Consider the following 22,074-nt stretch of genomic DNA (forward strand, 5'->3'; position numbering starts at 1 on the left):
CTCTAAATGTCAATCGGGCTACAGCACATAACTTCAGTGCTACTTATTGAATAGAGCCCTAATTTGAAACTCACACAGGTGTATGTGCACCTTATGACCAGAAGAGGTCGATATTGTAAAATGTTTATATTAGCATCTCATTCATTTCTTAACAGACTAACTCTAGAACCACTTATTATAGTTATGCCCCTAATGCCTTCATTCCATGACTGCAACTAAAGAAAAATAAACATTTCAGATATAATTATCTCCATTTAAAACTATTAAGGGTCTGATATGATGAAAATGACATGACAGCAACACTAATGTAGCATATGCCCTGAACAATACTGTACGTAACGTACACTTCATAGCATATTTATGATTTTCTTTTATTTGCACACAAGAAAATACAAAACAATGGGATGTTTTAAGGTAAATGAAAATAACCTGTGCGGGAGAGGTAAAAAAAAAAGGCTTGTAGAGCACTTCCCCCTCCCAAGTTTTTAAACATAAATTAAATAAACATTTAACACAAGAAAAGTAATCTGATTTAAGATAGATAAACAAATAATTGGAGATTTACATACACAAAGAAACTACAAATCATGTAAAATGAACAGGCTGATCAAAATACATGGCTGATAGGCAGATAATTATTGGGATGAGACATTTAAGTGAAATTTCCAGTAGATCTTTTGTAATGTTATATTTGAAGGAGTTGTAGTTTTTGCAGTTAACTTCTTCATCTACTTAATGCTGGCCATTAATTGTTTTGGTTCTGGCAGGGAAAAAACATTACATTCCTGTGACGGTGACATTGGACATGGTGATGCCCCTGTCTCCACCTCCGCTGTTCTTGTTTTTCCTCTTCACACACACCACACTGACTGCAGTCACCACCAACATGCCACCCAGCACAGAGAAAGAGGCTATAAGCGCTGTGGTCATCGTGTCCTGGGTGGAACCCTGATACTGACAACTCTCTCCATAGTACCACCAGTCGTCACCAACTGCACACCTAGAGAGGGACCGAGACAGAGAGTCACCAATCTACCCACTGCACATCTGGATAGGGAGAGACAAAGAGCTCTAACACGGCACACCTATATAGAGCGGGAGAAAGTGGGAGTCAATACACAGACAACACTGGTTGTAATGATATTATACAACCAGTTTTGCCTGCTGGGCTGTGTGTAAAGGGTAAGACTGAGCATTCTGAGGAAACAGAGGGAATCATTTGTATCTACACAGCTGGAGCAAGATAATAAAAGGAGGAGAGAATCAAGCTGTGGTTATCAATGCAGAGAGAAGAACCGAGCGAAAGAGAATTCAGTATGGATGACTGAATTTCAGACCATTGTATTGTGTAAGCGACAAGCCTCGATAATAAAGTGTCCTCACCTGCAAAGAGCATTTCCAGCATCCACCACACAGACTCCCTCATTCCCACATGTGACCTTAGTGCAGGGGTTAGTAGGTGGCAATATGGCGGTGGTAACCGTGGTGACTGGTGGCAATGTGGAGGAGGGTACGGGCTGGGTCACCGTAAGATGCGACACATCTGAAGACAGAGATAGGGGGGAGGGGGAATGTATGCAATGAGAATGAGATGAGGAGGTACAGTACACATAGTACTAACATCGAAATTAATGTTGGCCTACGGACACTGGGATGGGATAGCATGATTGATTATAGAAATGGTGAATGGGTGTGAATTGGTAATAAATCACGTGATGTGGACATCACAGTCGAGGCCACGAATAACAGTACAACACCACTCTTTTCTCAATTTTCAAACAGAAATGAGGTGTTCCTTTGGTGGTTCGTCGGTGTCATTCTGGTCATGCGCACTGTGACCAGCGTAGCTAGTTCGTTAGCTAAGCTAGCCACTGTAGCTAGCCAGTAACTCCTCCAGTATGTGTTGACATCATTTCAAAGGATATGTTTTTGGATGAAAGCTGTAGAGGTTGGTAAGAATGGCACTTCTGTAGCCAAATATCTTATTCATATATTTGAGGATTTAAGCATTAAATTCCCTGGTGTGATGGTGGATTGATCAGTTATATAGTTTAAAGACATTATTTTTGCATTTTTGCCCAAAGCCAACCTTTAAATAGGTGGAATTTTTTTGAATGAGTGTGATGATAATCAACAAGGCAGTGTAAAGGTTAGCTGACCCACTGCATAGCGGTTGTTTTGGCGGTGTCGGAGGTGGAACTGCTGTGGACCGCTGTGGCTCCTGGCATTATACCTAAAGTGGACATTGCCATTGGCTGCACAGAGTAGCATTAAGAGAAATCCCATGCAGCCTTATTTACAAGTTCACAATAGAATGTGAGATGTTATCTAAACATTGATTGGCTGATAGAAATCCTCTTTATTTTGTTTAATGATTTTCAACTTGAGTGTCATTATTTCTATATAGCCTACACTATCTTATTCAGAATTTCTAACGCGAGTGGGACAAGTGGCTTTGTGACAATGACCACACGAGCAGCAGCTCTAACGCAGTAACACTTCTGACACCGCCGAAACGCCAACTTGCGGGTGTCGGCTATCGCAAGTTAACACTTGATCTGATTGAATCTAGGCTTTAATGGGATATGATGGTGGATCCACAGGAGGTTGGTGACACCTTAATTGGGGAGGACTGGCTTGTGGTTATGGCTGTAGAGGAATGAGTGGAATTCTATCAAAACATCAAACACATGGTTTAATGCCATTCCATTCGCTCAGTTCCAGCCATTATTATGAGCCGTCCTCCCCTCAGCAGCCTCCACTGGTGGGATCATACAGATGAGTATATTTGAACATGGTTATGCAAAACAGAGAGACAATCTATCATGCTTTCAGAGAATGTAGAGAATGCTTTTAGCATGTTTTTGCTAAAAAGGTATTTTCAGTAGCCTGGTCCCAGATCTGTGTGTGATTGTGTCAAACGCAACAATGACCATTGGTGGAAAAAGTACCTAATTTTCATACTTCAGTAAAAGTAAAGATACCTTAATAGAAAATGACTCAAGTAAAAGTGAGTCACCCAGTAAAATACTACTTAAGTAAAAGTCTAAAAGTACTTGGTTTTAAATATACTTATGTATCAAAAGTAAATGTAATTACTAAAATATACTTAAGTATCAAAAGTAAAAGTAGAAATAAAAAAAGTTGTACAGATACCCCCCAAAAATACTTGTATTATTTTCAAGTATTTTTACTTACACCACTGACAATGACCAAACAGATCTGGAACCAGGCTAACTTTTGTCATGACTGAACATAGGAGTTGGCAATACAGCACGAACAAATCTGGGACCAGGGTAACGTTTCAGAACTTCTTACCCTCCATGGTAAGCAGGAAGATGGCATCTCCCCCCTTGATGAAGTCCCTGCTCTTGGCCCTGCCATGGGTGAGGTACGTGGTGGTCCCGGCACCCGGCCCCCGAAAATATTTGGTCCCGTCCGCCTCTGACACTTCAACGCCCACCTTACGAGGGTCATCCCAGAAGAACAGCTCTGAAGTCTCTGAAAGGTAAAAACACAGATCTTTCTCAATATACTCTACATGACTTCATCTATGAAATAAGAAGACTACTACTTTAAGTCAATGCAAAACCAGGTGGAACATCTTCGAAAAGAATGTTAATTCCATTAATTAGACAATGGAATTTAACTCCATATGTTAAAGTAAATCCCTGGGTTTCAAATCGTTCTGCACTTGTCTTGGTCCATATTAATTAGGCATTTCAGAAGGGTACTGACCTAGGATCAGTTTAGCCTTTCAGATAATAATGAAAAAGATGACATGGATAGGGGGAACCTGATCCTAGATCAACACTCCCACTCTAAGATGCTTAATGAATACTGGACCTGGACTGACCACTGAGTTTCTTAGTAGGATCGGTGGTGACACTGCGCTGGTTGTTCATACGCCTCATGATGTCTGGGTTCTGGTCGAACAGCATCATGGTCATCTGTTTCCACGGGCACGGCCACTTCCGCACCTCCGTGTCACCGGTCATGGTCACCAGGTGGGCGTAGGCAGAAAGCTCCCCTGGGAAGCCCTCCTTCCCACTGGGGTAGAGCCCCATCTGGAAGGTGTAGCCCTCTCTGGACTTGAATGGGGGGCTGTAGATGGGTTTGTCGTTAGGAGTGGTCTCCATGATGTGGCTGAAGTTCTTCACCCGCCACACGTGGTCGGGGCAGGTAGTCTCGGAGAGGTTGATGTCGTCCAGGGAGAGACCACCTGTGGATGGGGCGTCACCCTTGATGCCCTCGAACACCACCCGGAACTTCTTGGCCACGTTCAGGCTCACGTGGTGCAGGTGCCATAGGTCTTGAGGTGGTGCTGGGAGAAAGAGGAAACCATTAAGTTTATAATTACAGTAAAGAAAATATTGTTGTGTAGAATTTACAGTATATCATATGTTATACACATTATACAAGTTAAGAAAAAAACAATATGATGGGTCTAAACTAATAACAGATCATTTGAATGTCTATAGGTTGATGTTAGCTATGTTAGAGACAATATGTTAGAGATGTTACCAACTATGGGCTGAATAACACGCAGGGTCCCGTTGGGGTGGGCTTCATCGTACTCTCGGACAAGGATCACCAGCTGATCGTTGGCACCACCACCGTTGTAGAGGAAGAACTGCAGGCACTGGTAGCCTCTCTTGGGGTAGAGCAGTCTGCTCTCCAGCCTGGCTGTGTCTGCTGGTTTGCCTGTGGCAGTGCTCAAGTGCATGAAGTAGCCTGAGCCTGTGAACAACGGACATCAGTATACATTTTCCATTGGATTATTAGGGTCAGCCTATAACTTTAGCCTATAACTAGGGCTCAGAGTTTTACTAACCAGGTAACATAGTCAGGGACAACTCTAGGTCTTATTTGTAACTGGACCTTTGATCACCCTTTGGACTGTAAGATAAGAATAGAGCTGATAGTGATCTGCCCTGTCAGGTACTGAGGATGGGAGGTTGATAGTGTTGTTTTGTGGTTGGTGTGTACTGAGGGGGTGCTCACCGGTGCATTTGCCCATGTTGGAGTAGTCCGTGTTGGGCCCGCCGGGCGCCTGGGTCACCCTGGTCCATTCTGCCTGGTTCCCCGGCCCCTGGATCATACCACAGATGTTCTCCCTCTCAAAGTCGCAGGTGTCCAGGAAAGTGGAGGAGCGTGCTGGATCAAAGGACACATATACAATCGCCATCAGCTGAACAGCAATCATAGAAAAACTTTGACCTGCTGTAAACGTTTTTATCTAGGTTTACCATGTACCCATGTAGTACCATGTACCCAACCACTGCAGAAAGATCCTGCCGTTTCTGTTTTTCCAAAAGACCTCCTTTCATTAAAATCAACCAGAGTTTTGCTTTGAACATATCACCTAACTAATCACTGTAATTCAAATATATATATATATATCCGTTTTATAGCACAAATGTGACATTCCAGCAAAGGAAGTCTCCTGCACTGTGGGTTTGACTGAATTACAGCCTCCATCAAATAAATCGGTAGAGCAGCAGGTCAATGTGAGTATGTCTTACTACTTACTTGGTAGATCAGTCAGTCTGCTCAGACAGTCGTTGATCACTGACTGAGCAAACTGATGCTCTTGAACATGGCCTGAGTCTTACTGCAGTTGTACAGCCTAATGTTCCTATGTCTTACGACAGTTGCAGAGCCTTAAGTGACTAAGTCTTACTGCAGTTGTAGAAGCCTAATGTGCCTGAGTCTTACTGCAGCTGAGCCTGAGTCTTACTGCAGCTGAACATTCTAATTTGCCTGTGCCTTACTGCAGTTGTAGAGCCTTAAGTGACTGAGTCGTACTGCAGTTGTAGAGCCTTAAGTGACTGAGTCGTACTGCAGTTGTAGAGCATAATGTGCCTGTGTCTTACTACAGTTGTAGAGGCCTAAAGTGACTGAGTCTTACTACAGTTGTAGAGGCGCCGTAGCTTGAGCAGGTCATTATCACTGAACTCCATGCGCTGACCGATGACGTCAGCGAAGGCGGGGATCTTGGTGACGATTGTGGGCTCGGTACCGTTCCTGAACGCAGTCTTACTGTAGTGCATCATGGAACCGTAGTCGTAGGGGACACCCAGAGAACTGGACGTGGTGTCATTGTACGTGTTGAAGTTGTGTTCCTTACCTGGAGATTGAGGGAGGGGGGGAGTGAGAGAGAGACGGTGGGGGGGGGAGTGAGAGAGAGACGGTGGGGGGGAGTGAGGGAGAGAGAGAGTTCAGCCGGGTTGGAGGGCTCAAATCAGCCAGTTTACTCACTTCTTCAAATCTAGCCTTGGAATTTCAATTCGTCTCCTGAATTGACAGAGTTGACATGTAGTGTAATAAGCCTTCAACCCCAAAATGTTAGCAAGACAAAGAATGTCTCCAATGGCAGATCTATAGGGGTAGGGATCATGTGGATGACAAGATGCTGATTGGAATCTTAAGAATCATGTCGCTGCTCTTTCACCTTCAATTACATGAAATTAATGACTTGATATCAATGACTTAGACCATGCACTAATCTCAAATTTCACTTTAAATTTCCGTTGATGCTTATATGGTGCCCTTTGCCTGTTTGAGAGGATTAGGCAGTCGATCAGCGCAATAAGACATTTGTTTGTCCTGATCACATAGCTTATAGCTCTTGGGAAAGGTCAAGATTAATGAACAACTAGTGTACACTGTGGGTGGGCCTGTTTGGTCAGGCTAACGCTAATCTGACTTTTGGTTGTCATGTTGACATATTGTAATATGCATGTGGGAAGAAAACACATTACTGTTTGTCCAGACGATTAGAGGATATGTTATTCTGAGAAATCCAATCACCATGTTTCTGATGACAAATACATGCAGGCATGTACAGTAAGAAACAACCCACTGGGAACAGACCTCAGCTCAATGTCTAGTTTTGATTTACATTTGGTTGAATTTTCAACTAACGTGAAATCCCTATGTCATTGGATTTGGGTTAAAAAAATAAACTTACGTTGATGACTTTTTGCAAATTCAATCAGTTTTCCACATTGATTCAACATCATGACGTGGAAACAATGTTGATTAAACCCATTTTTACCCAGTGGGAATAGCCTAGATTCAATCAGATCAAGAGTTAATCGGCAATATCCGACACCTGCATAGCTGGTGTAACTGTGTTAGAGCTGTCAAATTAGAGCTGTTGCTCGTGTGGTTATTGTCACGAAGCCACACCCGTCCCACTTGCATCAGAAGTTCAGAACGAGAAAGTATAGGCTATATAGAAATAATGACATTCAAATCAAAAAACATTTAACTAAACAATCAAGGTATAGATTACATCTCACATTACAGTCGAACTTGTAATCAAGGCTGCATGGCTCTCTTAATGCAACTTCGTGCAGCCAATGGCAATGTCCGCTTTAGGTATAATGCCGGGAGCTGCTTGTGTATTTGACAGCTCTTACCTGGTACAACCCTAACATTAGCCATAACCCTAACCCCTACATTTTCGGGTTAGAGGTAAGCATTATGGTTAGGGTTACCATATACAGTGAGGGAAAAAAGTATTTGATCCCCTGCTGATTTTGTACGTTTGCCCACTGACAAAGAAATGATCAGTCTATAATTTTAATGGTAGGTTTATTTGAACAGTGAGAGACAGAATAACAACAAACAAATCCAGAAAAACGCATGTCAAAAATGTTATAAATTGATTTACATTTTAATGAGGGAAATAAGTATTTGACCCCCTCTCAATCAGAAAGATTTCTGGCTCCCAGGTGTCTTTTATACAGGTAACGAGCTGAGATTAGGAGCACACTCTTAAAGGGAGTGCTCCTAATCTCAGCTTGTTACCTGTAAAAAAGACACCTGTCCACAGAAGCAATCAATCAATCAGATTCCAAACTCTCCACCATGGCCAAGACCAAAGAGCTCTCCAAGGATGTCAGGGACAAGATTGTAGACCTACACAAGGCTGGAATGGGCTACAAGACCATCGCCAAGCAGCTTGGTGAGAAGGTGACAACAGTTGGTGCAATTATTCGCAAATGGAAGAAACACAAAAGAACTGTCAATCTCCCTCGGCCTGGGGCTCCATGCAAGATCTCACCTCGTGGAGTTGCAATGATCATGAGAACGGTGAGGAATTAGCCCAGAACTACACGGGAGGATCTTGTCAATGATTTCAAGGCAGCTGGGACCATAGTCACCAAGAAAACAATTGGTAACACATTACGCCATGAAGGGCTGAAATCCTGCAGCGCCCGCAAGGTCCCCCTGCTCAAGAAAGCACATATACATGCCCGTCGGAAGTTTGCCAATGAACATCTGAATGATTCAGAGGACAACTGGGTGAAGGTGTTGTGGTCAGATGAGACCAAAATGGAGCTCTTTGGCATCAACTCAACTCGCCGTGTTTGGAGGAGGAGGAATGCTGCCTATGACCCCAAGAACACCATCCCCACCGTCAAACATGGAGGTGGAAACATTATGCTTTGGGGGTCTTTTTCTGCTAAGGGGACAGGACAACTTCACCGCATCAAAGGGACGATGGACGGGGCCATGTACCGTCAAATCTTGGGTGAGAACCTCCTTCCCTCGGCCAGGGCATTGAAAATGGGTCGTGGATGGGTATTCCAGCATGACAATGACCCAAAACACACGTCCAAGGCAACAAAGGAGTGGCTCAAGAAGAAGCACATTAAGGTCCTGGAGTGGCCTAGCCAGTCTCCAGACCATAATCCCATAGAAAATCTGCGGAGGGAGCTGAAGGTTCGAGTTGCCAAACGTCAGCCTCGAAACCTTAATGACTTGGAGAAGATCTGCAAAGAGGAGTGGGACAAAATCCCTCCTGAGATGTGTCCAGACCTGGTGGCCAAATACAAGAAACGTCTGACCTCTGTGATTGCCAACAAGGGTTTTGCCACCAAGTACTAAGTCATGTTTTGCAGAGGGGTCAAATACTTATTTCTCTCATTAAAATGCAAATCAATTTATAACATTTTTGACATGCGTTTTTCTGGATTTTTTGTTGTTGTTATTCTGTCTCTCACTGTTCAAATAAACTTACCATTAAAATTATAGACTGATCATTTATTTGTCAGTGGGCAAATGTCCAAAATCAGCAGGAGATCAAATACTTTTTTCCCTCACTGTATTTAGAGGTTCAGTACCCTCAGAGATGTGGTCCCACAGGATGGTGACGTAGTCATCGCGGTCCGACCGTGACTGCTCATGCCAGAAACCCAGCGCATGGAGGAATTCGTGTTCGATGGTCGCAATGCGGTCACAATTGGTCCCGATGGACAACCTCTGTTTTCCCACATGTTGGTTACCCACAGATGAGAAACAGCTGAAAAAGAGACAACCAGAAAACATTGTTGAGTGTTAATATATTACAAACTCAAAGGCTATACTACAGCCTAACTTTTATTTCCATGGGAACATCCTTCCAAAATAAAATATATACACTATTGTTCAAAAGTTTGGGATCACTTAGAAATGTCCTTGTTCTTGGAAAAAAAAAAAAAAATTTTTTGTCCATTAAAATAACATAAAATTGATCAGAAATACAGTGTAGACATTGTTAGTGTTGTAAATGACCATTGTGGCTGTAAACTAAAGATTTTTAATGGAATATGTATATAGGCGTACAGAGGCCCATTATCAGCAACCATCGCTCCTGTGTTCCAATGGCACATTGTGTTAGCAAATCCAAATTTATCATTTTAAAAGGCTAATTGATCATTAGAAAAACCTTTTGCAATTATGTTAGCACAGCTGAAAACTGTTGTTCTCATTAAAGAAGCAATAGAACTGGCCTTCTTTAGACTAGTTTAGTATCTGGAGCATCGGCATTTGTGGGTTCAACTACAGGCACAAAATGGCCAGAAACAAAGCCCTTTCTTCCGAAACTCGTCAGTCTATTCTTGTTCTGAGAAATTAAGGCTATTCCATGGGAGAAATTTCAGAGAAACTGAAGATCACGTACAACGTTTTAATACATTGTAAAAAAATGTTGGACCCAGGTATTTGTAACACAGAGACCTTTCAGCAAACATTCACACATTTTGTCATTAGTATAGTTCAACACAGAACAGAGCAGACTAGCACTAACCAGAATATAAAGAGGAGTGGGAGGCCCCGGTGCACAACTGAGCAAGAGGACAAGTACATTAGGGTGTCTAGTTTGAGAAACAGACCCCTCACAAGTCCTCAACTGGCAGCTTCTTTAAATAGTACCCGCAAAACACCAGTCTCAACATCAACAGTGAAGAGGCAACTCCGGGATGCTGGCCTTCTATGCAGAGTTGCAAAGAAAAAGCCATATCTCAGACTGGCCAATAAAAAGATTAATGGGCAAAAGAACACAGACACTGAATAGAGGAACTCTGCCTAGAAGGCCAGCATCCCGGAGTCGCCTCTTCACTGTTGACGTTGAGACTGGTGTTTTGCGGGTACTATTTAATGAAGCTGCCAGTTGAGGACTTGCGAGGCGTCTGTTTCTCAGTCATAGTCATTTACAACATTAACAATGTCTACACTGTATTTCTGATCAATTTGATGTTATTTCAATAGACAAAAAATATGCTTTTCTTTAAAAAACAAGGACATTTCTACGTGACCCCAAACTTTTGAACGGTAGTGTATATATACACAGTACCAGTCATTCAAGGGTTTTTCTTTATTTTTACTATTTTCTACATTGTATAATAATAGTGAAGCCATCAAAACTATGAAATAACACATATGGAATCATGTAGTAACCAAAAAAGTGTTAAACAATTCAAAATATATTTTATATTTGAGATTCTTCAAAGTAGCCACCCTTTGCCTTGATGACAGCTTTGCACACTCTTGGCATGCTCTCAATCAGCTTTAGGAGGTAGTCACCTGGAATGCATTTCAATTAACAGGTGTAACTTGTTAAAAGTTCATTTGTGGAATTTATTTCCTTCTTAATGCATTTGAGCCAATCAGTTGTGTTGTGACAAGGTAGGGCTGGTATACAGAAGATAGCCCTATTTGGTAAAAGACCAAGTCCGTATTATGGCAAAAACTGCTCAAATAAGCAAAGAGAAACAACAGTTCATCATTACTTTAAGACATGAAGGTCAGTCAATCCGGAAAATGTCAAGAACTTTGACATTTTCTTCAAGTGCAGTCGCAAAAACCATCAAGCGCTATGATGAAAGCTCTCATAAGGTCTGCCACAGGAAAGACCCAGAGTTATCTCTGCTGCAGAGGATAACCTCATTAGAATTAACTGTAGCTCAGATTGCAGCTCAAATAAATGCTTCACAGATTTCAAATAACAGACACATCTCAACATCAACTTTCAGAGGAGACTGTGTGAATCAGGCCTTCGTGGTCTAATTCCTGCAAAGAAACCACTACTAAAGGACACCAATAAGAAGAAGAGACTTGCTTGGGCTAAGAAACACGAGCAATGGATATTAGACCGGTGGAAATCTGTCCTTTGGTCTGATGAGTCCAAATTTTAGATTTTTGATTCCAAATCACTATCAGTGATTTATTTAGAATTCAAGGCACACTTAACCATCATGGCAACCACATCATTCTGCAGTGATACACCATTCCAACTGGTTTGTGCTTAGTGGGACTATTATTTGTTTTTCAACAGGACAATGACCCAAACCACACCTCCAGGCTGTGTAAGGGCTATTTGACCAAGGAGAGTGATGGAGTGCTGCATCAGATGACCTGGCCTCCACAATCATCCAACCACAACCCAATTGAAATGGTTTGGGATGAGTTGGAGCGCAGAGTGAAGGAACTCTTTTTCTTTTTGAAGGACCTCTTTTTTTATGTGGGAACTCTTTCAAGACTGTTTGAAAAGCATTCCAAGTGAAGCTGGTTGAGAGTATTCCAAGAGTGTGCAAAGCTGTCATCAAGGCAAAGGGGGCTACTTTGAAGAATCTCAAATATAAAATATATTTTGAATTGTTTAACACATTTGGTTACTACATGATTCCATATGTGTTATTTCATAGTTTTGATGTCTTCACTATTATTCTACAACATAGTAAAAATAAAGAAAAACCCTTGAATAAGTAAGTGTCCAAACTTTAGACTGGTACTGTATTTATATTTTATGCAGTCATGTATGTTCAGTATCTTGAAAACACAATGTAGAAGCATTATAAATCAACATAAAAATAGAGCAGTCCATAACAGCTTACAGTACCCGCTTCCTTTGAAAATGGAAATGTAGTTCTGCTCTCCCTCCCAAGGGTTGAAGTCGATACAGGTCTTCAACCGGTACTGTTCAAAGGCCTTCAGGATAACACCTTTTGCATTGATCTCTGTGGTGTGAATAGAAGATATGTCTTGTAACCATGAAATTACACATTCAATTGAAGACTACGCCACATGGCCTATTTCGAGCAATGGACCATAAAATAGTATCATTGCGTAAATTCATGTATTGCCCCTCATAAATGGTCAACCTTTAGAACCAAAAACATGTCTCAGAAAGTGAATGTGTATTATACTAAGCAAAAATATAAACACAACAATCTCAAAGATTTTACTGAGTTACAGTTCATATAAAGAAATCAGTCAATTGAAAACATTTACTAACCTATGGATTTCACATGACTGGGAAGACAGATATGCATCTGTTGGTCATAGATACCTTAAAAAAGGTAGTGGTGTGGATCAGAACCAGTCAGTATCTGCAGCGCAACACATCTCTTTCGCACAGAGTTGATCAGGTTGTTTATTGTGTTCTGTGGAATGTTCTCCCACTCCTCTTCAATAGCTGTGCGAAGTTGCTGGATATTGGCGGGAACTGGGACATGCTTTCCGAGTGCACATCGATCCAGCGCATCACAAACATGCTCAATGGGTGACATGTCTAGTGAGTATGCAGGCCATGGAAGAACTGGGACATTTTCAGCTTCCAGGAATTGTGTACAGATCCTTGCGACATGGAGCCATGCATTATCATGCTGAAACATGAGGTAATGGCGGCAGATGAATGGCATAACAATGTCCCCTCAGGATCTCATCACAGTATCTCTGTGTATTCATATTGCCATTGATAAAATGCAATTGTGTTTGTTGTCTGTAGCTAATAACTGCCTATATCATAACCCCACCACCACCATGGGACACTCTGTTCACAACATTGACATCAGCAAACCGCTCGCCCACACAACGCCATACAAGTGGTCTGTGGTTGTGAGGCCGGTTGGACGTACTTTCAAATTCTCCAAAACGACGTTGGAGGCGGCTTATGGTAAAGAAATTAAAATTAAATTCTCTGGCAACAGCTCTGGTGGACATTCCTGCAGTCAGCATGCCAATTGCACGCTCCCTCAAAACTTGAGTTATCTGTGGCATTGTCATGTAGGATAAAACTTCACATTTTAGAGTGACCTTTTGTTGTCTCCAGCACGAGGTGCACCTCTGTGATGATCAGGCTGTTTAATCAGCTTTTTGATATGCCACACCTGTCAGGTGTATGGATTATCTTGGCAAAGGAGAAATACTCACTAACAGGGATGTAAACAAATTTGTGCACAAAATTTGAGAGAAATAAGGTTTATATGCAACATTTCTGGGATCTTTTATTTCAGGTCATGAAACATGGGAGCAACACTGTAAGTTATGTGTTTATATTTTTGTTCAGTGTAGATGTACAGTGCATTCGGAAAGTATTCAGACCCCTACGTTACAGCCTTATTCTAAAATTGATTAAATCGTTTTTTTCCGCCTTATCAATCTATACACAATACCCCGTAATAACAAAGCAAAAACAGTTAGTTGTACTTATTTTGGAAATGTATTATAAATGTAAATCTGAAATATCACATTTACATAAGTATTCAGATCCTTTACTCAGTACTTGGTTGAAACACCTTTAGCAGCAATTACAGCCTTGAGGCTTCTTGGGCATGACGCTACAAGCTTGGCACACCTGTACTTGGAGAGTTTCTCCCATTCTTCTCTGCAGATCCTCTCAAGCTCTGTCAGGTTGGATGGAGAGAGTCGCTGCACAGCTATTTTCATGTCTCTCCAGAGATGTTAGATCGGGTTCAAGTCCGGGCTCTGGCTGGGCCACTCAAGGACATTCAGAGACTTGTCCTGAAACCACTCCTGCATTGTCTTGGCTGTGTGCTTAGGGTTGTTGTCCTGTTGGAAGGTGAATCTTCGCCCCAGTCTGAGGTCCTGAGCGCTCTGGAGCAGGTTTTCATCAAGGAACTCTCTGTACTTTGCTTATTTCATCTTTCGCTTGATCCTGACTAGTCTCCCAGTCCCTGCCGCAGAAAAACATCCCCACATCTTGATGCTGCCAGCACCATGCATCACCTTAGGGATGGTGCCAGATTTCCTCCAAATGTGACACTTGGCATTCAGGGCAAAGAGTTCAATCTTGGTTTCATCAGACCAGAGAATCTTGTTTTTCATGGTCTGAGAGTCCTTTAGGTGCCTTTTGGCAAACTCCAAGCAGGCTGTCATGTACCTTTTAGTGAGGAGAGGCTTCTGTCTGGCCACCCTACCATAAAGGCCTTATTGGTGGAGTGCTACAGAGTTTGTTGTCCTTCTGGAAGATTCTCCCAACTCCACAGAGGAACTCAGGAGCTCTGTCAGAGTGACCATCGGGTTCTTGGTCACCTCCCGGACCAAGGCCCTTCTCCTCCGATTGTTCAGTTTGGCCGGGAAGAGTTCTTGGTGGTTCCAAACTTATATCATTTAAGAATGATGGAGGCCACTGTGTTCTTGGGGAACTTCAATGCTGCAGAATTTTTTTGGTACCCTTGTGCCTCGAAACAATCCTGCCTCGGCACTCTACGGACAATTCCTTTGACCTCATGGCTTGGTTTTTGCTCTGACTTGCACTGTCAACTGTGGGACCTTATATAGACAGGTGTGTGTCTTTCCAAATCATGTCCAATCAATTGAATTTAGCACAGGTGGACTCCAATCAAGTTGTAGAAGCATCTCAAGAATGATCAATGGAAACAGGATGCACCTGAGCTCAATATAGTGTCTCGTAGAAAAGGGTCTGAATACTTACGTAAATAAGGTATTTCTGTTTTGTAATTTTTTATACCTTTGCAAAAAATTCTAAGAACATGTTTTCGCTTTGTCATTATGGGGTATTGTGTGTAGATTGATGAGGGGAAAAAAGTAATTTCATCAATTTTAGAATAAGGCTGTAACGTCAAGGGGTCTGAATACTTTCCGAATGCGCTCTATGTATTATATTGTATCTACATATATGGTCTTACCCAAGTCATCCTCAAAGTAGTAGGGAACAGTCTTTGGCCATCTGTATTGATCCCCTATTATAGAATTCCGGCCTTGTTTCTGAGTCAGCCGTAGATTACATTTGACAAAAAAAGAAATAATTTAGTTCTGTTAAGCCTGGGCAGTCAGCTGATATCATAGAAATATAATTGCCCAAGCCCATAAGGGTGCTGTTAACTTGCTGTGGTCTTCAATCAATGGAACTTCCCCATTCTTGTCTTTCTATTTCTATGCTTGATATAACATGTCATTGTTAAAGTGAAGACCAGCAGAAGTACTTATTAACTCACCTCATCAAGCTCAATATCCCCCTCCACCAGGTTTAACCCAGCCTCTGTTAGGACCAAGCACACACACAGCACTTTGCTATGAAACTCCCATTGAGGTATTAGAAACAATATTAAGTAACATCCTAACTGACAAACCTTCATTGATATCAAAGATGTCCATGTCCCTTCCACCATCCACATCGTATTCTGTAGAATAAATGTAAAGGACATACAGTAAATGACAGCTTTGAATAGGTGACATTCAATTTCAAATATTGAAAAGAAAATAAGAAACTCCACTTGCCTAAAACTCTTGGTGTAGGCTGACAAGCAACAGAGGGAAAATGTACCAGTGTGTAGAGAAAGTGAGTGACCATTGTAACAATGCAAATTAGGCATTATACTAATTTGAAATGAATATGCAAATTAGGTCAATATAAATCATATTACAGTATCTCAATAACAAAGAAAACCATTCAATACCAGTACTAAAACTATACTGATGTTTCTTTAAGACATGTATTTAATTTTCACCAATATATAAATAAACAGATAAATGCAACATAACCTTACCAGAGATAAGACATTTTCACATAAGATCCATGAAATATGGAGGATGAATAAATATGTAGTTCTCCTCCCCATGTTTACTCCCTAGTCAAAGAATCCCTTAGTGTGGAACACTAAGAATTAGTAGCCTTGGCCTCTCAGACAGACTTATAAAAGGTGCTAAGCTAGTCCAATGGACCAGATAAAAGTACATGTGATTGTAAGATCAATAATTGACAGAGCAAGAAACAAAGTGTCATAATTCACCTACAGTCAACTCAGATGAGGTGTCCTCACACCTTTTCACACACACATAAACACACACCTCTACATACACACATGTACAGTCAGGTCCAGAATTATTGTCCCCCTTGATAAAGATTATCAAAAAAATACTATAAAATACTTAATACAAATACAGAGCTATATTGAACGCTCAAATTTAAATAAAAATTGTATACAAATATATATATATATATGTGTGTGTGTGTGTGTGTGTGTGTGTGTGTGTGTGTGTTATATATATATATATATATATATATATATATATATATATATATATATATATATATACTGCTCAAAAAAATAAAGGGAACACTTAAACAACACATCCTAGATCTGAATGAAAGAAATAATCTTATTAAATACTTTTTTCTTTACATAGTTGAATGTGCTGGCAACAAAATCACACAAAAATAATCAATGGAAATCCAATTTTTCAACCCATGGAGGTCTGGATTTGGAGTCACACTCAAAATTAAAGTGGAAAACCACACTACAGGCTGATCCAACTTTGATGTAATGTCTTTAAAACAAGTCAAAATGAGGCTCAGTAGTGTGTGTGGCCTCCACGTGCCTGTATGACCTCCCTACAACACCTGGGCATGCTCCTGATGAGGTGGCGGATGGTCTCCTGAGAGATCTCCTCCCAGACCTGGACTAAAGCATCCGCCAACTCCTGGACAGTTTGTGGTGCAACGTGGCGTTGGTGGATGGAGCGAGACATGATGTCACAGATGTGCTCAATTGGATTCAGGTCTGGGGAACGGGCGGGCCAGTCCATAGCATCAATGCCTTCCTCTTGCAGGAACTGCTGACACACTCCAGCCACATGAGGTCTAGCATTGTCTTGCATTAGGAGGAACCCAGGGCCAACCGCACCAGCATATGATCTCACAAGGGGTCTGAGGATCTCATCTCGGTACCTAATGGCAGTCAGGCTACCTCTGGCGAGCACATGGAGGGCTGTGCGGCCCCCCAAAGAAATGCCACCCCACACCATGACTGACCCACCACCAAACCGGTCATGCTGGAGGATGTTGCAGGCAGCAGAACGTTCTCCACGGCATCTCCAGACTCTGTCACGTCTGTCACTTGCTCAGTGTGAACCTGCTTTCATCTGTGAAGAGCACAGGGCGCCAGTGGCGAATTTGCCAATCTTGGTGTTCTCTGGCAAATGCCAAACGTCCTGCACGGTGTTGGGCTGTAAGCACAACCCCCACCTGTGGACGTCGGGCCCTCATACCACCCTCATGGAGTCTGTTTCTGACCGTTTGAGCAGACACATGCACATTTGTGGCCTGCTGGAGGTCATTTTGCAGGGCTCTGGCAGTGCTTCTCCTGCTCCTCCTTGCACAAAGGCGGAGGTAGCAGTCCTGCTGCTGGGTTGTTGCCCTCCTACGGCCTCCTCCATGTCTCCTGATGTACCGGCCTGTCTCCTGGTAGCGCCTCCATGCTCTGGACACTACGCTGACAGACACAGCAAACCTTTTTGCCACAGCTCGCATTGATGTGCCATCCTGGATGAGCTGCACTACCTGAGCCACTTGTGTGGGTTGTAGACTCCGTCTCATGCTACCACTAGAGTGAAAGCACTGCCAGCATTCAAAAGTGACCAAAACATCAGCCAGGAAGCATAGGAACTGAGAAGTGGTCTGTGGTCCCCACCTGCAGAACCACTCCTTTATTGGGGGTGTCTTGCTAATTCCCTATAATTTCCACCTGTTGTCTATTCCGTTTGCACAACAGCATGTGAAATGTATTGTCAATCAGTGTTGCTTCCTAAGTGGACAGTTTGATTTCACAGAAGTGTGATTGACTTGGAGTTACTTTGTGTTGTTTAAGTGTTCCCTTTATTTTTTTGAGCAGTGTATATATATGTGTGTGTGTGTGTGTGTGTGTGTGTGTGTGTGTGTGTGTGTGTGTGTGTGTGTGTGTGTGTGTGTGTGTGTGTGTATATATATATATATATATATGTATGTATATATATATACACTACTGTCCACTTTTCTCTGTATATATCAATGATATCACTCTTGTTGCGGGTGATTCTTTGATCCAACTCTACGCAGACGACACCATTCTGTATACATCTGGCTCTTCTTTGGACACTGTGTTAATAAACCTCCAAACAAGCTTCAATGCCATACAACACTCCTTCCGTGGCCTCCAACTGCTCGTAAATGCTAGTAAAACTAAATGCATGCTCTTCAACCGATCGCTGCCCGCACCCGCCCACCCACCTAGCATCACTACTCTGGACGGTTCTGACTTAGAATATGTGGACAACTACAAATACCTAGGTGTCTGGCTAGATTGTAAACTCTCCTTCCAGACTCATATTAAGCATCTCCAATCCAAAATTATCTAGAATAGGCTTCCTATTTCGCAACAAAGCCTCCTTCACTCATGCTGCCAAACATACCCTCGTAAAACTGAATATCCTGCCGATCCTTGACTTCGGCGATGTCATTTACAAGTTAGCCTCCAACACTCTACACAGCAAATTGTATGCAGTCTATCACAGTGCCATCCATTTTGTCACCAAAGCCCCATATACTACCCACCATTGCGACCTGTATGCTCTCGTTGGCTGGTCCTCGCTACATATTCGTCGCCAAACCCACTGGCTCCAGGTCATCTATAAGTAGCTCACTGGTCACCATAGCAACACCCACCCGTAGCACGCGGCCCAGCAGGTATATTTCACTGGTCATCCCCAAAGCCAACACCTCCTTGGCTGCCTTTCCTTCCAGTTCTCTGCTGCCAATGACTGGAACGAATTGCAAAAATCACTGACGATGGAGCCATATATCTCCCTCACTAACTTCAAGCATCGGCTTTCAGAGCAGCTTTCCGCTCGGTGCAGCTGTACACAGCCCATCTGTAAATAGCCCATCCAACCAACTACCTACCTCATCCCCACATTTTTTTTTTTTTCTGCTCTTTTACACACCAGTATTTCTACTTGCCCATCCTCATCTGCACATCTATTACTCCAGTGTATATTGCTAAATTGTAATTATTTCACCACTATGGCCTATTTATTTCCTTACCTCCTTACTTCACTTGCACACACTGTATCAGATTTTCTATTGTGTTATTGACTGTACATTTGTTTATCCCATGTGTAACTTTGTGTTGTTGTTTTTGTCGCACTGCTTTATCTTGGCCAGGTCGCAGTTGTAAATGAGAACTTGTTCTCAGCTGGCCTACCTGGTTAAATAAAGGTGAAATAAAATTTTTTTTAAATTACAGCTTTGCACACTCTTGGCATTCTCTCAACCAGCTTCATGAGGTAGTCACTTAACCTGGAATGCTTTTCCAACAGTATTGAAGAAGTTTCCACATATGCTGAGCCTTTGTTGGCTGCTTTTCCTTCACTCTGCGCTCCAACTCTTCCCAAACCATTTCAATTGGGTTGAGGTCGAGTGATTGTGGAGGCCAGGTCATCTGATGCAACACTCCATTACTCTCCTTCTTGGTCAAATAGCCCGTACACAGCCTGGAGGTGTGGTTTGGGTCAATGCCCTGTTGAAAAACTAATTATAGTCCCATTAAGCGCAAACCAGATGGGATGGTGCATCCCTGCAGAATTCTGTGGTAGCCATGCTGGTTAAGTGTGCCTTACCAGCAAGGCACCCGCACACCATCACCCTTCCTCCTCCATGCTTCATGGTGGGAACCACACATGCGGAGATCACAAAGACAAAACGGTTGGAACCAAAAATCGCAAATTTTGATTAATCAGACCAAAGGACAGATTTCCACCGGTCTAATGTCCATCGCTCGTGTTTCTCGGCCCAAGCAAGTCTTCTTCTTCTTATTGATGCAGTTTAGTAGTGGTTTCTTTGCATCAATTCGACCATGAAGTCCTGATTCACGCTGTCTCCTCTGAACAGCTGATGTTGAGATGTGTCTGTTACTTGAACTCTGTGAAGCATTTATTTTGGCTGCAGTCTGAGGTGCAGTTAAATGCCGATTTCTGAGGCTGGTAACTCTAATGAACTTATCGTCTGCAGCAGAGGTAACTCTGGATCTTCCTTTCCTGTGGAGGTCCTCCTGAGAGCCAGTTTCATCATAGCGCTTGATGTTTTTTGCGACTGCACTTGAAGAAACTTTCAAAGGTCTTGACATTTTCCGGATTGACTGACATTCATGTCTTAAAGTAATGATGGATTGTTGTTTCTCTTTGCTTATTTGAGCTGTTCTTGCCATAATATGGACTTGGTCTTTTACCAAATAGGGCTATCTTCTGTATACCACCCTTACCTGGGGCTCCCAAGTGGCGCAGCGGTCTATGGCACTGCATCTCAGTGCTAGGCGTCTTTACAGACCCTGGTACATCAATCAAATTAATTTATAAAGCCCTTTTTACATCAGCCGATGTCACAAAGTGCTATACCGAAACCCAGCCTAAAACCCCAAACAGCAAGCAAAGCAGATGTAGAAGCACAGTGGCTAGGAAAACTCTCTAGAAAGGCAGGAACCCAGGAAGAAACCTAGAGAGGAACCAGGCTCTGATGGGTGGCCAGTCCTCTTCTGGCTGTGTTGGGTGGAGATTCGAGGCTGTATTGCAACTGGCCGTGATTGGGAGACCCATAGGGGGGGCGCACAATTGTGCTGGAGTCGTCCGGGTTAGGGTTTGGAATTAAGAATTTGTTAAAGGTTAAATACATTTTTTTTAAATACCTTGTCACAACACAAGTGATTAGCTCAAACGCATTAAGAAGGAAATAAATTCCACAAATTAACTTTTAACAAGGCACACCTGCTATTTGAATTGAATTCCAGGTGACTACCTCATAAAGCTGGTTTAGAGAATGCCAAGAGTGTGCAAAGCTTTCATTAAGGCAAAGGGTGGCTACTTGGAAGAATCTCAGAAATGAAATATATTTTTGAATTGTTTAACACTTGTTTGGTTACTACATGATTCCATATGTGTTATTTCATAGTTTTGATGTCTTCACTACTATTATGCAATGTAGAAAATAGTCCAAATAAAGAAAAACCCTTGAATGAGTAGGTGTGTCCAAACTTTTGACAGGTACTGTATGTTTGGGGTTATTGTCTCGCTGGAAGATCCACTCCTGGCAGAGGCAACCAGGTTTTTGGTTAAAATGTCCTGGTACTGAGAAACGTTCATGATGCCATTGACCTTAAAGGCCCCAGGACCAGTGAAAGAAAAATAGCTCCATAACATCAAAGATCCACAATCATATTTTATAGTAGGTATGAGGTACTTTTCTGCATTTGTTTCCGTTTTTCGATGCCAAACCCACCATTGGTGTGCATGGCCAAAACCTCTATTCTCATAAAATATTTGATGAAAAGGCTCAGTGCCGTTGTAGGTATTGAAAGCTATTGAAAATAATTTTGACCCCTATCTTTTAGAGATTTTTGTTTTACTTCTAAACTCAGCAAAAAAAGAAACGTCCTCTCACTGTCAACTGCATTTATTTTCAGCAAACTTCACATGTAAATATTTGTATGAACATAACAATATTCAACAACTGAGACATACATTTTAGAAGTTCCACAGACATGTGACTAACATAAATGGAATAATGTGTCCCTGAACAAAGAGGGGTCAAAATCAAAAGTAACAGTCAGTATCTGGTGTGGCCACCAGCTGCATTAAGTAATGCTGTGCATCTCCTCCTCATGGACTGCACCAGATTTGCCAGTTCTTGCTGTGAGATGTTACCCCACTCTTCCACCAAGGCACCTGCAA

At 42.2% G+C, this 22,074-nt stretch overlaps 1 protein-coding gene across 1 annotated transcript; it reads right to left on the bottom strand.

Annotated features, from left to right (window-relative positions):
• Positions 1-350: 350 nt before the first annotated feature.
• On the bottom strand, positions 351-16,299 carry mep1bb (meprin A subunit beta b). The gene is made up of 14 exons (XM_014140206.2): positions 16,086-16,299; positions 15,817-15,835; positions 15,669-15,719; positions 15,534-15,577; positions 15,225-15,303; positions 12,173-12,290; positions 9,138-9,316; positions 5,912-6,130; positions 5,005-5,157; positions 4,525-4,740; positions 3,857-4,324; positions 3,319-3,501; positions 1,384-1,543; positions 351-1,000 (listed from the first exon to the last, which is right to left on the bottom strand). The coding sequence occupies exons 1-14, from the start codon at positions 16,155-16,157 to the stop codon at positions 778-780; spliced, it is 2,184 nt and encodes a 727-aa protein (XP_013995681.2). The 5' UTR covers positions 16,158-16,299; the 3' UTR covers positions 351-777.
• Positions 16,300-22,074: the final 5,775 nt, after the last annotated feature.

Source organism: Salmo salar, chromosome ssa14 (genome assembly GCF_905237065.1).
Source record: "Salmo salar chromosome ssa14, Ssal_v3.1, whole genome shotgun sequence".
Classification (NCBI taxonomy): domain Eukaryota; kingdom Metazoa; phylum Chordata; class Actinopteri; order Salmoniformes; family Salmonidae; genus Salmo; species Salmo salar.

What these genes read in the sequence shown, in the direction of transcription:
- mep1bb (XM_014140206.2), bottom strand. Translation starts at nt 16,157, where the DNA reads ATGGGGAGGAGAACTACATATTTATTCATCCTCCATATTTCATGGATC. An exon ending in TCCATTTTCAAAGGAAGCGG is followed by an intron (nt 9,317 to 12,172) that starts GTACTGTAAGCT and finishes TCTCTTTTTCAG; the next exon opens with CTGTTTCTCATCTGTGGGTA. An exon ending in CAACATGGGCAAATGCACCG is followed by an intron (nt 4,741 to 5,004) that starts GTGAGCACCCCC and finishes CGTTGTTCACAG; the next exon opens with GCTCAGGCTACTTCATGCAC.